General features: G+C 40.6%; 1 protein-coding gene across 4 annotated transcripts in view; it reads left to right on the top strand.

Annotated features, from left to right (window-relative positions):
- The window catches only part of SMC6 (structural maintenance of chromosomes 6), a 38,951-nt gene that overhangs the window by 170 nt on the left and 21,648 nt on the right, over positions 1-17,133 (top strand). For 2 of the 4 annotated variants that reach the window (XM_015622059.2, XM_015622057.2), the window contains exons 1-8: positions 110-1,687; positions 2,895-3,047; positions 5,543-5,655; positions 7,602-7,719; positions 9,592-9,697; positions 13,696-13,832; positions 14,373-14,434; positions 15,321-15,401. In XM_015622059.2, the coding sequence (XP_015477545.1) occupies positions 5,548-5,655; positions 7,602-7,719; positions 9,592-9,697; positions 13,696-13,832; positions 14,373-14,434; positions 15,321-15,401 (612 nt within the window). In that variant the 5' untranslated portion in view covers positions 110-1,687; positions 2,895-3,047; positions 5,543-5,547. Of the gene's footprint in view, positions 1-109; positions 1,688-2,894; positions 3,048-5,542; positions 5,656-7,601; positions 7,720-9,591; positions 9,698-13,695; positions 13,833-14,372; positions 14,435-15,320; positions 15,402-17,133 lie in introns of those variants that run through there. The other 2 variants (XM_015622060.3, XM_015622058.1) reach the window with 2 other exon arrangements.

Below are 17,133 nucleotides of genomic sequence, written 5' to 3'. Positions count from 1 at the left end.
TGACCCGTGCCGGGCGAAGATCCTGGCGGGCGTTGTCCGGGCGCGCCCCGCTCTCTGGACGGCTGGGAGGAGGGAGGGGAGGGCGGCCTGGTGGCCGCAAGGCGGGGCAACGGCTGCCGCCCGCTCCTCCCGCTGCCCCCGGCGCCGCGGTTGCTGTCGCAGGTGGCTTTGCGGGGCCAGTTAGCGGTCGGAGCTGGCGTTTGTCACCCGCTGCCCAGCGTGGGCGCCCCGCCGGGTGGGAGCGCTTCCTCCGGTGCCCACCTCTGCCGGCGGAGAGCAGGAGCGGCGGCCGCCCGGGCGTTCCAGCCGCTAAGAGACCCGTGTCTCTTTCCAGGGGGTGGGGGATCCTTCCAGGTCGTGCGGTGTTGGGAAAAGTAACAGGTAATCGTGGACTTGAGGGGATTTCTGCCCCTCTTTCGTTTTCGCTGTCCGTAGAAGAGGCAGAGCTGCCCTCTGTGCCGCAGTGCAGTTCTGGGCTCCTCAGTACAAGAGAGAGATGGATGTCCGGTGGAGGGCTGTGAAAGATGATTAAGGGACTGGAACATCTCTTTTATGAAGAGAAGGCTGGGGGAGTTGGGCCTGTTCAACTTCGAGAAAAGACTGCTGAGAGGGGACCTCAATCTGTATAAGTGTCTAAATGGAGGGTGTCAAGAGCATGGACCAGGCTCTCCTTGGTGGTGCCGAGCAATAAGACTAGAGGGAACGGGCAGAAACTGATGTACAGGAAGCTCCACCCGAACATGAGGAGGAATATCTCTACTGTGCAGGTGAACGAACTGGAACTGATTGACCAGAGAGGCTGTGGAGTCTTCCCTAACTGGAGATACTCAAAAACTGCCTGGACACAATCCTGTGCTGTGTGCTCTGGGATGACCCTGCTTGAGCAGGGAGGTTGGACCAGGTTGGACCCACTATGTTCCCTTCCAGCCTTATCCATTCTGTGGGTCAGGCAGTGCTTCTCCAGTGTTTAGATGGGATGGTGGAGGCTTCTTATGCACTGGCTGCAAATATATTAGGAAAGGAGTCGTGAATGTTGGACACGTAGTCTAACATGGAATGTCTGTCTCAGTACCAAAAATGCAGAGCACCCCACTGCTGTGTCTGAGGCTGGGCTTCTGACTTCAGCCCTCTGAAATACCTCCCTTTATGTACAACAGATAGTGTTGTACTTCCTTCATAGTTATTGACTGCCAGTGTTAATTTGTAATTTTACTGCTATTTTTGTGACTGTTAAATGTAGTGTGCTATACATCAGCTAAAGACCTCAGGTATTCTCTTCTTCCCTTTGCTCCTTCCTATATCTTGTGTTCATCCTGCCACAGGTCTGCTCTGATGTCTTTGCTTTATCTCTGTTTTGCCAGCTGGGTGAAAGGCAGGGTTATAGCTGGGCTAGGTCCAAAGTTTTTGAAGTGGATGTCCCACAAGACAGATGGGACACCTTCCTACCTTATGTGGATACCAGGCCAGCAAGGGCTTCTAGAAAGCCAGTGATGTGTGTTTGGTGACAGCAGGTTGCCTGTGTCAGCTCTGGATGAGCCAAGCTGTGACCAGCCAGGTAGGGAAAAGGAAACAGTTGTGGAGCTCCACTATGGTGAATGCTGTGGAAAGATAGGCCACTGATTAAGTTGGACATGGGTGAACATCAGTGGATGCAGCCTCTGCCTTCCTATCCTTTGATGTGTACAGGGTAAGTACTTTTCTACTATAACATGTAGCAGTCCTTACCATTTTATACAGGACGTTTGGGGCTTGCATTCTTCTTTTGTGCTCTCATTATATACATAACAACTGCTTGTTGTAATTTGTAGTGCTCCTTTCGTTGTTTTTGTAATTGAATCTGTCTTGCCTTGTTTTGCTCCCAATTTTAAGTCCAGTTGTTATTTCTAATTGTATGCTTTTAAGTTCCATGATAGTGAAGTTTATTTTCTTTATTAAATCAATACTTGTGATTTCTGAATGACTGTTGGATTCTTGTTTGAATTATTAACTTGACTTTGTCATCACATGTTTCTATTAACACAGTCTGACTTTATCTCACAATATACGAAAGTATATTTTATACTTTAGTTTTTAAATATGATGCCTGATCCATTAAAAAAATCCTTCTGTTAACATTTGTCAGTAATGTCCATTGTTGCCTTCTCAGTAGTCTGTTACATATATTAAATTGTTAAAATGTATTGATGTATGTTTTTACCAGTTCGTTTCCAGTAAAGTATTGCATACTTTAGTAACATTCAGATAGGCTGGATCAGCTGCTTTGCCTTTCCCTTTATAGTTATTCCTGAACTGTTGTTAAAGTTAGTGCTGAGATTGAAAACAATGTTTTTTTTCAATTAAAAACTTAATGTAGAAGATTAGAGGTGCCTTGGTGCAAGAGTTTCGGGAGCAATTATAAAAATAACTTCTAACTTTTCTTGTCAAAAATATCAAGATGACATGAAGATAAAATTTAAATATATGTCATGTTCTGTGTATTTATTTTTTAATATGTTGATAATTTCTTCCTGTGTCTTTTAAAATTTTGTTCCTTGTAAAATCTTGCTAGTGGGTTCCTTGTGGTTGTGGTCAGCTTCTCACTCCTTTCAGCTTTTTGTACTCAGGGAAGGTTCTGCATCCACTGATACTTGTCATAATTTCTGAGGCTACTTAATACAGTTTGCTTGTAGTTCCAGTTTTCTTTGCAATCCTAGCTGTTCAGCAGTTTTGAGGTGCAAACTATTTTGCCTTTCTCATAGTTAGATTACGTGAGATTATTTTGTTCTGTTTTCTGCTCTTATGCTCTCTTTTCCTTAAGTGTTCAAATAGTATAGCAGTGAAGCTCATAGCCCTCATCTTTAGTTTGGATGTTATTAATTACAATGTTTAATGCTTATATGTCTCCTTCTTTTTAGAGGAAGATTTTAATGGAACAGCAGATTCAGTGAATACTTGTCTTCATATTTGGGTGATGGATACCAAGAGCTTGTATGTGACTGTTTCCTGGTCTGAGTAATTTGGGCATGAAGGCATGTTTTTGTAGTAAACCAAGAGTAGCATAGGAAAAGGTATGTAAGCTGAATCATGAAGTGCATTTGCTCCTTGTTTTCCTTGTGTGTGGTATTAAACTACATAGCATAAAGTGGGTATGACAGTTTTGCTGTAAATACTTCATGGGCATCATTATGGTCATAACAATATTAATAATAATAATCATCAGTAATAAGTATCTTCATCCTTCTCCTCTTCTGCCTCTAATATTTGATAAATAAATCCCTACCATACAAAATTATTGCAAGAGTGTCAAATGGGAAGTTTATTGCATTTCTGTATTGGGTTTGAATTTTATTCATTCTTCATAATGGAAAGGGATGAATACTGTTTTTTCTTTATCTTTTAGATACTGTGTCATAGAAAATTAATGAGAGGATCGTAAGACACTGTATTTTATAAAGCAGCCAACAAATATATAGACTAGAAATGAGATATTCTTTGTAATGATGTAGGAAATTTTGGTGTCTCTTGTGTCTCTTATAATGTTATTCTCTGTGATGCTTGGTAGTATAAGCTGTCTGACATCCCATCAGTTGAATTCAGGGAATAGTTTTGGCCAAGCATGGGGCTGACACAAGGAAACTGCTCAGAGAAGATGCCTTTTTCCACAGTGACCCAAGCATACAGATCTGCATGGTGAAGTCATTAGGGAGCTCACCTAACTTATGATAAAAGGAAGAAATTTTTTCTTGTGTTACTTTTTGGTAGAATCAGAGACTTGGGGTGATTTATTGTTTTGTTGTGTAAAGAACTGCTTGGACTCAGGGGGATGAGACAGAATGAGAAGAGGGAAGACAGACTGCTCCTCTCCATTGCAGCCAGAGTTCTTGTGTCTAAAGTTGTACTTCAGCAGTCTTCATTTCACTGAGTTCTCTGTAGTTTCTCCAAGTGACTAATCTTAAAACATCTACAGAGGGAATGTGGAGCAAGACCCACTGAGAAGCTCTGGGAGGCCTGAGGGCTTTGACAAGGCATCCCCTGGGGTCCTGAGGCTGTGTGCTGCACAGCTGGACCCGCTGTGCTGACCCACCCAGCTTTCTCACACACAGTGTCACCTCCCTCCAGGAGATCATGTTAGGAACTGTTAGGCTGACCTGTATGACTTCTGTCCTGGATCATTCCATCTGTCCTAAGGGACAAGGAAGTGCCTGCTTGTTGTCATCACCTGTATCCATGACTGGGAGTCTTCTGGCCTCCAAGCCCCCAGTGTGTTTAGACTTGTGTTACCAACTTTGGGCATGCTATGTCTCTAATGCTGGTCACTCTTTCCTGTGCCCCACACATTTTAAAGAAATAATATTTTTATAATTTATTGTTATAAATAAGGAGCCTGTTTTTAGGCCATATGTCATGCAGTGATCTTTCTATAGGAGTGAATGTTAAGTATAGTTATTATATGCCTCTGAATTTTGCTTGAACTGATGATGTGCATTAAAGTTGGTTGTCATCTTTCTTAGAGGGGAGCTCTAGATTAAATTCATGCAAGTGAAGATGAGTAGGAGAACATAAACTGTTTCAGAAAAGTTTTGATGTTAGAAAACTGTGCAACTGATGTTAGTTTTAGCCTGTTTTAGATACTTAGCAGTAACTGACTTAACTACTGACAAATAAAAATATTCTGTATTGCATTTGTGTAAATAGCACCTTGCTTCTACTTAGGGCAAATATGTCAACTTCCATGTTTTGTGTAGGGCTTTGTGTCTGTAGATACGAGGAATGTAATATGTGCTTTTGAGGGAATAAAAACCATGCCATAAGCTTATGATTACAGAAAATACAAGATTTTGATATGTTTTATTAAAGCTTGTTAGTTTTGCAAGATTCATTTCAGACCAGTCCCATTAGTGGTGGAAGTCTGTGTGTTACTTATTGAATTGTAGAGGAAACTCATACATGTGTCCTCTATATAGAGAGAATAGTTATCCTTTATTAGGAGAATTTTGTTTACTGTGATCATATTATAGTACCTTGTGTGTAAGAAACAGGAACAGTGCTATGAATTTAAATTTTCCTTTATTCTACTTTTATGTGTTCTGCATATTAATTTTCTTGGCTTTTGTCAACCACAAATAATTAATACACTGTTTTTACCCATGCAGCCGAGTTTAATCAAACCTCTGTTGATGCTGCTGATTATACTATGTTAGTTATGTACTTTTTACCACTAATCTTGAACTCCTTTGCTAACCAAAAACAATTCTAGCATGTATTCCAAAGTCAAATGTACCAAGGGAAACAGAATCAAGATTGATTTTATTTTTAATCAACACATTTAGCTTGATTAGAATAATGAAGCCGTGTTTCTTTTGTTTTGATGCAACTCTTTAATAGTAAACATAGCCTTAAATTACTGAGATTTCCGTTCTGGGAAAGTATTTGTTGCAATGTTTGCTGTGATTTTAAAGCAAATAAATTTTAAAGTGAATAATTTGGTATGTCTGTGTTGTCACCTGTGGGTATGTTGTCACCTAGAAAACTGAAACCTATATTTCATTATTTTAATTTTCAGTACTCATGGGTAAGAGAAAGGAAGAAAGTGTTCCAAATCCTGGGTCCCAGAAAAGACAGAGAAAAGAATACACAGATATACATACTGATGATGGTAGTGCCTCTTCACAGTTGGTAAGTAGTTCGAAATGTCATAGAGATGAAGATAGAAGAAAAGTTCTTATTGAAATAAATGTCTTGGATGTAGGCATCAGTAGAACAAAGATAAAAGAAACTAGGGATACTGTCTGTGATGAGGGCTTCTGCATGAGGTTATTCTTAGCTTATTTCTTCTTGGTTATCTAGTTATAATAGTTGATCATAAATAACAATATTCTGATTTAGTAGAAGGAATACTACTGCAGTTGTCAAGTAAATGAAGGAAATGGATTTTGACAGAACTATGGTATTTTTCATTTATAGTTGTAGTAAAAGCAGACAAAATATTTGGAAAACTAATTATTTACTAAAAGAAGTGCCAAATACTTACTTGTTTTGTATAGATGACACTTTCAGATGACTAAAAAAACCTAGTGTTTGAAATGCAAATTCTGATAGAAAAGAAACTTGAAAACAGGAATATTATTTTTTTTCTGCTTTTCTTTCAGTAGTTTAATTTTAGTTTGATAGAAGATTTTTAAAAAAATATTTTTGAGATTGCAAATACTGTCCTGTGTATTTAGACTGAACATTAGGAAACATTTCTTTACCAGTGGTAAGATACTGGATCAGACTTCTCTGGGAGGTTGTACCTGTATGGATGCCAGATGTGCACCAAAACCACTCTGTCACTGCCCTCCTCTCCTGGGCAGGGGATAGAAAATACAACAAAAGGCTTGTTGTTGAGATAAGAGCAGGGAGAGATCATTCCCCAGTGGCTATCATGGGCAAAACAGCCTGGGGAAATTAACTGAGTTTATTTACAATCAAATCAGTATTTGAGAGATAATGAGAAACAAACCCAAATTTTAAGACCTTTCCTCCCTTTCTTGGCTCATCTTTGCTCCCAATTTTCTTCTCCCTGCAACAGCGCAGGGAATGGGGGCTGCAGTCAGTTCATTATGTGTTGTCTCTGCCACTCCTCCCTCTTCACAGGGAGGACTTACTCGTTTTGTGCTCCAGTGTGGATCCTTTCCACAGGATGCAGTTCCTCAGGAACAGCCTGTTCCAGTGTGGGTCCCCCACCGGGTCCCAGGTGCTGCCAGCACAAACCTGCTCTGGTGTGCGCTCCTCTCTCCATAGGCCACAGGTCCTGCCAGGAGCCTGCTCCAGGGTAGACTTCCCATAAAGTCCCAGCCTCCTTTGGGAATCCACCTGATCCAGCATAGGGCTCTCCGTGGGCTGCAGGTGGATCTCTGCTCTGATGCCTGGAGGACCTCGTGCCCCTCCTTCACTGACCTGGGTGTCTGCAGAGCTGCTCCTCTCACATATTCTCACTCCTCTCACATATTCTCACTCCTCTCTTCTCTGGCTGCAGTTGCTGCAGTTGCAGTTTCCCTTTGCTGACTCTTAGCCTGGAGGCACTAGTGCTGTTGCAGATGGGCTCAGCCTTGGCCAGCAGTGGGTCTGTCTTGGGGGTGGCTGGGGAACAGCAGTGGCTCTGTCAGACACAGGGAAGCTTCTGGCAGGTTTTACAGAAGCCATCCCTGTAGCTTCCTGCCCCTGCTACCAGAACCCAAAGCCGGCACAGCTGCCTAGAGAGATGGTTGTTGCCCCAAACTTGTCAGTATTTACAAGACATTTGGATAATGCCCTTAATAACATGCTTTAACTTGGTCAGCCAACTGTGTGGATCTAGTATCTTAATATTTTATGTTGTATTGATAATAAATTAGTAATAGGGAGAACTGAAAGTTACTATGTGTGAAGAATCAGTTTTGGTAACTTTTTAGTTTACTATGTAACTGCACTATAGCAAACAGCTTTAGGCAGTGTCATGAAACTCTTCTGTTTCCTTGGGGCTTGTAACAGCCGATGTTTTATATCGTACTGTCTTTTTAATTCTCACTGCGTTTAAAATTTATAAACTTAATCTCACTAAAATGCATACATAACTTGAGTTTTAATTGTTCATTCTTTAGCCTGATGGTGAAGTTGGCATAATTGAAAGTATCCAGCTGAAGAACTTCATGTGCCATTCAAATCTGGGGCCTTTTCAGTTTGGATCAAATCTCAATTTCGTCGTTGGAACCAATGGCAGTAAGTATTAATCACATAGTGCCTTTCTCAAAGAACGCTTCTGTTAATAATGTAGAAGATGTGATTATTATTTGAAAAAAGAATTTCTGGCCATCTTTCAGGCAAGGATAAGGATTCACTTTTGGATTCACTGAGGTGCTACACAGGTCTATCCCAGTAGTTAAAGGCTGATGAATTAGGTCTATAATATTGGAGATTTTTGCAAAAGATAATGTGAATATAAATATTTTAATAGCTAAATAATGCATAAATTTTTATTTGAACTAAATGTAGTTAGATGTTTATTATTAAAAGCACAGTAATTGTCCAAGTGCCTGCAGTGCCCTTCACTGAGTTTGGAGGAGCCACAGTGGTTGTAATGGGGGTTGAAGTTCTGCTGATAGTTGCATAATGCTAAACTAGATCTGAACCACATTCAGCAGCATCCTGCTTCCTGATGGTTTCAGCTTCCCAAGGACTTCCCAGATTTTTAAAAGCTGTTGTATTTAGTCTGGAGAAGCAGGGGAGGTGTGTCTCTCTGGGCTGGCCTCGGAGGAGGAAAGGTGCCAGGTGTAATTGAGAACAGTTGCGCTAGATGGCTCCCGCAGCCCAGGGGTGCTGCCGAGTGCACGGACCGGGAGTTCCACGGCCAGCAGTTCCCACATGGCATATCGTGTCATTTGTCATAGCATATCTTATCAGACAGCATGACAGAGTACTTCAAAATGATAGCCTTAGCCCAGGCCCCGAAGGTGAGAAACAGCAAAGCAGGGAGTGCATGCTATGAGGAAGGTGTTACATAATGCAGCTCTGAGAGCCAGCACGGTGACTCTGAGAGCAAATAAATCAGCATTGTGATCACACCTATTAAACTGATATCATGAATTCTTACAGCAAGTTTGTTTTAACATACTCTGATCAGTTGTATCAACCCTTTGAGCCCCACATTGGGTGCCAGAAAGGACTGTTGTCATTTAATTCCTTTTGGCAACTAAATACCATGTGGCTACTCAGTCATTTTCCCATGTACCCTAGTGGAATGGGAAGGAGAATTGGAAAAAGGCAAAACCTGTGGTTTGGGGTAAGACTTAATAATCAAAATAAAATATAATAATTATCATAATGAAAAGCAGGAAAAAGGAGAGGAATAAAACCCAAGAGAAACAAATTGTGCATAATACAGTTTCTCACAACCGGTCCATCCCTGAGCAGCAATCGGTGGCTCCTGGACAGCATTCCCGAGTTTACACACTGGGCATGACATTCTATTGTATGGAATATCCCTTTGGCCAGCTTGGGTCAGTTCTCCTGGCTGGGCTCCCTCCTGCCTTCTTGTGCACCTCCTCACTGGCAGAGCATGAGACACCAAAGACTTTGCTACTTAGCAACAACCAAAACATGAGCATGTTATTAGCATTACTGTCATGCTGAACCCAAAACACAGCACTGTACAAGCTACTAGGTAGAAGGGGAACTCTGTTCCAGCTAACCTGGGACAGTATGGGGCACATAGAAACTATTACAGGAAGTGATAAGAGTTTAAAAGCTTTGTAGACAGATAAATGGTAATGTGTGTTTGATTTCTTTTGTTGCATGCACATTTTCAGTATGCTTTTAAGAAAGGAGAGATTCCTTCCTTCTGACCTACAACATCTTGAATGCAAATTGCTAAATAGAAGTAACAGAAGTTTGGCTCAGCATATTGGGTTTTTTTAGGGAGAACCTTGAAAATGGCAGATACTTTGCTAGTGTTACTGTTACTTTATATGTTCAATAAGGACAGACTTTGGTCTTCTAATTCATGAATATGTAAGAAGTCAAAAAACTGTTAATATGGGTGGAGTAGAAGCTAAGTATCTTCTTTTTAAAGCAAGTTCAATGCTTCAATTACAGGTGGAAAAAGTTCAGTTTTAACAGCACTAATTGTTGGACTTGGTGGAAAAGCCACTGCAACTAACAGAGGTTCCTCATTAAAAATGTTTATTCAAAAAGGAGAGACGTAAGTAAAACTCTAAAGTTGCATATGTAGCTTGGTGATTGTCATTGAGATGAGCTTATGAGTTTTCTGTTTATGCTTATTTTCTTCATCTTCTTATGGGATCCACCAGACTTCAATTAAAAGCATAACACTGATGTGACTATATTTAAACAACATCCTCCCCCCACAAAAAAACCGCAAACCCTGAAAACAAAAAACTTCAGAAGTTTTGCCACTAGTGTGCTGTTATTTCTGAATGTTGTAGTTTGAAACCAGCTGGAAATTAAACTCCAAACAGCTGGTCTCTTTCCCCTCCAGTGAGAGAGGGATAAAGGTAGACATTATGGGTTGAAATAAAAATGTGCTGAAAAAAGCCATCAACGAGATAAGGAAAACAAACACTAACAGCAACAATACTAATAACAACAGTGTGTAAAAGAGGGTGATTACAAACAAAAATGTTCACTGACTCAAGGCAGCTGTACCACAGCCCCACTCATGCATCTCCTTAGACAATGAAGAAAATGGCAAATGGAAGTGTCTGTGCCCGTGTTGTGAAAAAAACCAAAACCAATGGTGGACAAATTGTCCACACCCACATTCCCTCACCAAGCCAAGATGAGAAAAACAATGACACACCAACCCCACACTAGGACTGGAGCCACCCCACTGCTTCACTTGCTGTCCACTTTCCCTGGAATAAAGGAACAAAATGATGGCAGTTCCACTTCCTGTTCTGCTCTTCCAGCTGAAGCTGTGCCCCCAGGGATGATGTGTGGGGCATAGAATAACACTCACATGGTTCTGGGCTCTGCCCCTCACAGTAATGGCAAGCAAATTTACTGTGCCTGAAGCTGGGACACTGAACTAGCTAATATCATGATATGTTCTCTGTATTCCCTGTTCTCATATATTACTTCCATACTGTAATTGAATATCCTACAGAAAAATGGAGTTCACTGGTAAGTGAACTTACTAGTTATCAAGAGCAAGTTACCATTGTTTTGCAAGCAGTGAGGTTAATTATTTTTCAGTTTTTCTGGTGAATGAATATACAATATAAAGACCTTAACTTACAGCTGGATATTTAAACATGCAAGACGTGGATTTGTCTGCTGTGAGAGTGGGGATCATGTGTTTAGGGAAACCAGTAAAAACATAGAAGGTTTAGGAGTTTATGTTTACCATGAAGCTGTTATTCAGGGTCCCAGCCTTTTTCTTTCAGAGGTGCTTAAGAGTAAAGTTGTTGGTAGTACTTGTGTATTAACTTAATGTTTCAGCACTCACTTGAGAAACAAGAAATGGGAATTTGGAACTGAAATCACATCTCATCTTTTCTAGAAGAATGCCTTAAGCATTCTGCTATAGATTACTTTGGTTAGGCTGCAGAAACCAGAAAACTTTTATACAGAAGCCAGTTTGGAAAAAGGAGAGCTACCAAACAGCAGCTTAATTCTGCAATGTAAAGTAACAGCACTCAGACAAGAAGGGAAGATGGAAGAAATCGTCTCTCACAAATGTTTGCTTTTGGCTCATTATTTAGGTGAAGCATAGGTGCAAGCAGTCAGTGTATGACAGCAGTGTGTCTGACATGGTTATGGAGAAGAGGGCTGGAGTTTCTGGCAGTGTTTGATTCCATACCACTCACATCATGGCAGGGCATGGTGGTGTTGGCACAAGGAAGCTGGGGCCAGAAGCAGAAGGATTGCCAGCTTTTGCTTTTGGCAGGCCCTAGGGAGGTGGCGTGTAGGTCCCAGGGTCAGGCCAGCAGACTTTGCCCCTCTCTGCCAGTGGCAGTGTGTCTTGGTTTAGAGACAGGTTTTGGAGAAACACTCTGGAATGATTGTCTCCTCTAAAGAGAATGGCTTTAATAATCCCTTTTGCAAATGAGAAAATGAATACCAGTGGGTAAAAGTGAAAAAATGCTGTTTATTAACTAATGAAGTGCCCACACGACACAAAAAAATTGAATAAATGCTAGATATTGAACTTTGAGAACCTTACCCCCCGCCCCCCCCCCCCACACACTCCCTCTGCTACCCACAGCAGAACAAAACACCTCAAAATGCCAGGAAAAGAAATAAACAGGCTGGCAGCGTGAAAAAGGGGAGGCAAAGTAGCAGCTGTCCTTTGTCTCAGGGAAGAGGAAAAAGTTCAAGCAGCAGCTTGGGCAAAACAGATGGGAACCTGTTGAACCTGTGGCGTTGGTCCCCTCCTCACAGCAGATGAAGCTGGTGGATTTTGGTGTCCCTTCTCTAGTTGGTTCATCTTTGCCCAAGGTTTCACGCTCGCTAGAGTGACCCCTGCTGCTGGTCTCGGTGATTATCTGATCTCAGGCCAAAACCAAGCTGAAACAGTTCAACAAGAAACCAAACCTACGGAAGGGTTGATGCTGCTGTCCAGGGCAAAGGTGGCTGGAGGGAAAAAGCTTCATGCTTAAGCTACAAAAATCGAGTTAGCTAAACAACTAAGTCACCACTGCTTTCCACAGCGCCCAGCCTGTTTGTGTTTGAACACAAAGGCTTCTGCCTGTCCTCTGAATTCACCTGAAAGCCACAGCAGCCATTTTTGAGCATAAAGGAGACAATTGGGAATAGAGCGCCATCATAAAATCACCCCAAGACACAGCCCCTTTCCCTTTCCTCCGAGCCATGGCTTTTCTGGTTTGGTGCAGAAAGACAGTGCCAGCAAGCCCAAGATGCCATTCAGAGAAAAAGAAAAGGGAGGTGATACCTTAAAGAGGCTGCCTAGAGCAGAGGCTAGACAGTGTTAAAGGAATGAAGTAGGTATTTATTTAGAAGGCATTCAAAGGATACACCTTGGGCAGTACAAGAGCTCGACTGTGGCTACACCCAAGATGGACCCTGAGTCATGCGTTTTCACACTTGTATAAGTTTTGGTCCATTTACATATTGGGGATAATTGTGCAATTACAGCTTCAGGTTATGAAATCCCATCCTCCCAGACATCCTCAATTCACCGTTGTTCATACTTTTCCGGCCTGAAGCTGCAACGATGTCCTTGGTTGTTGGGCTGGAAAAGGATTGCTTTGTCTAACTAAACTGTGAAGAGAACTTACTAACACTTTATATGAAGTTCAGACATATACCAAGGCAGTACAGAATCCAGAAAATATGAAAGCTAAAACTTCAGGCATCAGAGGGAACAGCAGCAGCACGGAACGGAGTCGAGGCAACCTGTGTGGAACCCCAGCCAGAGTTGCAGTGACAGAATAGCCACCAGAGCCACCAGTGCAGCAGCAGTGCAGCACCACCGCTGCCAGAGCTGCCATGATGGCAGCAGCCACAGGAGCCACCACTGCAGCAGCAGTGCAGCACCACCGCTGCCAGAGCTGCTGAGCACTCCAGTTCCACTTGTGCACAGTCATGCCCAGGAAAAGGGTCCCCTGACCTGTTTCAGAGCCCTGTCAGGTCCCACCAGGTTTTCTCTTGTCCCTGTTTTTCTGTTTCTGGGCTGGACAAGGGGAAAGTTAAGCCATGAGCATCCCTGGCGTAGTGCCTTTGTTTACTCATGCACTAGCTACATGGCCCAGCACAAGGCCAGTTGTAATTTTGCTTTTGCCTGGCAAACCATGCCAGGCACTGTCTTGGGGAAGCATTTTTCTTTGGTGGTGAATACCTTTCTGTGGATAAAACACTATGTTTTGTACACTCTTATTAATACTGTTGTGGTTTTGAGATTTTGCAGTAAATTGTGATTCCATCTTATAATGTCTCCTATTGTTTCCTCCACTATGGGAAGGGTGTGGAGGAAAGGTGGCAGCTTCAGTTGGGTTTATTATTCCTGCTGGCTTTTAAACAAGCAATGTGTCTAATGCTGTTATGGTTCAAACCAAATAAATACATGTTCTTCTGATTGGTACAATGACTGACTTGCAGCTGTGACCTGTAGGATACATGACAATTTGTATGGAAAATTAAAATATTTTTATTTTTTGTTGTTGCTTTTAGATTTGAGATTAATTTCAGTGTCTTTTCCATTGTTATTATTTCTTTTAGTTCTGCAGATATTTCCATAACTTTGCGAAACCAGGGAAGAGATGCATTTAAGCCAGAACTGTATGGTACCTCTATTACTGTGAATCAGCACATTAATCAGGATGGAAGCAGAACTTGCAAACTGAGAAGCAAATCTGGTTGGTGGTAGTTTGCTTTGTTCTCAGTCTTGTTTCTAAACTTGTTCATGGCTTTGAATGCCTTGATGTTAGTAAAGGATGATGTTTCTCTTTTCATAAAATCATTCAAGGGTGATGACAATGTCCATTTTTTTTTGTTTTTATCCCAAGCTAAGAATATTTTAGTTTGTCAAAAGCATTATGTATTTATTGATATGTATTATTTAGTAATATGTTACATTATGTATTTTTACAAAAAACTGCTTGTGTGATGAGGCTGAAATAATTTTTAGTCTTTTTTTGAGGTTTTATTGAATTTGCTGATTTATCTAAATTCTTTCACAGAGGGTTTATGAAGTAAAGAAGGATTTCAATTAGAAGTCTTTCTGTGCAAATGGAAATATATTGAAAAAATAATAAAATAATTCCTAACCAATGTTTCTCATTTAGGACTAAGTTTGTTTTACAAAAAGACTGATCTCATTTTTTACATTTTCTACAAGAACAAAAGACTGAGGCATTGTACTTACTGATATTTTTCCTTTTGTTTTTTACCACTAGGGAGCATAATTTCTTCAAAGAAAGAGGAACTCATAGGAATACTGGATCACTTTAATATACAGGTAATTGTTGTAGCGTTTAAATGCTGTGCAATTTAAGAAGACATTGGCATGTGATACTATAATTTTTCAGTTAAAAACAAATGTACCATTCCTTAAAGGAGAGAGTTTCACCTCTTCTATATTATTTAAAGATCAAATTCATCAGCAAAAGAAAAATTTAAATATATACCTCATGCAATGCAGAATAAGATTCTGTCCTAGACAGAGAAGTATTTGCTGTTACCTGTGACCTGTGAGTCATGTATCCTGTTGAGACATGTATCCTGTTGGTAAAAATATTGACATATGTAGGTTTCTTTCATTTCTAGAGTTTTGGGGTTTTTTTCTGCTGATTATTTCACTTCTTGATGTTTCAGAAATTTGAATGTGATTTTACTGCCTAAGTGATTAATAAAAGATCAGGTAGTGCATATGAAGTTCAAAATATTCAACATACTTAGAATTTCAAATAATAGAAATTTCAGTTAGTATGTATTGCTTTTATTTTGTGGTGACATCTATAAGAATATGTGAGCCAATTCATTGCATTTATTGCAGTGCTTTGATACAAAAAGCATTTCTACTCCTGATATTGTTAAATAAGTGGAACTTACAGGTAACTGTTTTTATAGAAGTCATGTGTCCCCTTGGAAGCAGTTCCTTAGTTATTCTTGCTATGTTTTTATTTTGTCCTTGATATAGTTGGATTTTAAAATTTTCTATTTGCTATTGGTTTTGTTTGTTATGTTTTGGTTTTTTTAAAGACTTGAAAGGATTAGAGAGCTTGATTTCTGAACCTTAGCTTATTACTCAGTTGCAAGATTGGAACAAGGTGCTCACTTTCTTGCATTTGCAGTTACATGGTAACTTGTAATTAAAATAAAATGAAAATGATTTATTTTTGCAGGTAGATAATCCTGTGTCTGTTTTAACCCAAGAGATGAGCAAACAGTTTTTACAGACTAAAAATGAAGGTGACAAGTACAAGGTAAGAAGAGTAATTTAACATAGTCATAAGACATTAAAATCCTAATTGAAAATTTTTATAGCATTTGGGAAAAAAAATCAAATTCCTTAATTTTAGTAACCTGTTTTGGGCTAACTCAGGTAAGTAGCTAAATACCACACAACCACTCCCTCACTTTCCTTCTGTGCTTCCCCAAGCTTGGGATTGGGTAATGGGAAATGAAGAGTAAAAGTAAAAAGAAAAATAAATTAGAGGGATGAGATAAAAATTGTATAATAACTGAAGGGAAAGCTAGAAGGAGAAAGAAAGTGAAACAAAATAAAAGTTGCAAAGGCACTTACCACCTCCTATTGGTAAGACTGAGGCCCAACCAGTGCCCAAGCAAAAGATGGCTAATCCGCCTAAACCCTCCCTTATCTGCTGGTTTGGGCTGGGTTAGAGTTAATTTTCTTCATGGCAGCTTGTATAGGGCTACACTGGATTTGTGCTGAAAATAGTATTGATAATGTGGAGATGTTTTCATTACTACTGTTTTTGTAACAGCTGAGCAGGGCTTACACAGAGTCAAGGCTTTTTTTTCTTTTCCCATCCCACCAGCAAGGAGGCTGGGGGTGCTCAGGGAGTTGGGAGGGGTCACATCCAGAGCCAGTGACCCCAGCTGACAAAAGGGATATCCCAGACCATATGGCATCATGCTCAGCATATAGAGCTGGGGGAAGATGAGGGAATTGGGGGCTGTTTTGAATGATGCATTTGTCCTCCCAAGTCACTGTTAGGCATGATGGAGCCCTGCTTTCCTGGGAGTGGCTGAACACCTGACTGCCCTGGGAAGTGATGAATTCCTTGTTTTGCTTGGCTTCTGTATGCAGCTTTTGCTTTATTAAACAATTTTATCTCAGCCCCTGTGCTTTCTTGCTTTTACTTTTCTGATTCTTTTCCTGATCACACCCCAAGGGAAAGTGAGTGGGTGGCTGTGGGTGGCTGAGTGAGTGGCTGTGGCTAAATCATCACAATGATGGTTTCTGAGGTGGCATATCTCCTGCTGCTTGAATCATCTGCCTGGTTGTATCTCTCCCGAGGTCTTGTGCACCTTGCCAGTGTATTTATTCACTGGGAGGGCAGAGGGAGAAACAGGAGACCCCAGTGCTGCAGTTAAAATATGAATGTGTAGTCAGTATTGTTTTGATAACATGTCTACCATAACAGTTGCTGTAAAGAAATTTAATTCCATTCCAACCAGAGCTGATTGCACCAATCATCCACATGCACAAACATTTTTGAAGATTCTTCTCTCTAAAGAGATGGATACATTTAAATTTTAGGGTACTGCTGAGTTAATTTCTTATTCAGAGTATTCTCTGTTGGAAATGAGTGTTTTAAGTTGCTCAAAGTACTGGCACAAGTATCAGCAAAAGCAGGTTTAATATTAAAGTGTGGCTAAGCTTTTTGCAAAAGTTCACTTTCCTACTTATATAGATGCACAAGAGGAAAATTGGACTAAAACCTAAAATCAATTAATCCAAAACCAAAATCAACCTAAAATGGTCTACATGGAGGTTGGAATGGTAAAAAGGTATGGATAAAAAGGAGTAAGGGAGACCTTCCCATTAAGTCACAAGATTCAGAAAGGACCCCCTTACCAAAATTATGTCTAGTCTTGACAGCAGTTTAGGCCTAAAGGTTTTGACAGTGCTTTAACTTAACGGTACTTAATTAGTACTTAATTAGTAGCCTGATTTAAACAGTTTAACAG

This window comes from Parus major, chromosome 3 (assembly GCF_001522545.3).
Source record: "Parus major isolate Abel chromosome 3, Parus_major1.1, whole genome shotgun sequence".
NCBI lineage: Eukaryota > Metazoa > Chordata > Aves > Passeriformes > Paridae > Parus > Parus major.
The sequence above is the reverse complement of the archived record's forward strand: the minus strand, read 5'-3'. Positions and strand labels throughout refer to the sequence as shown.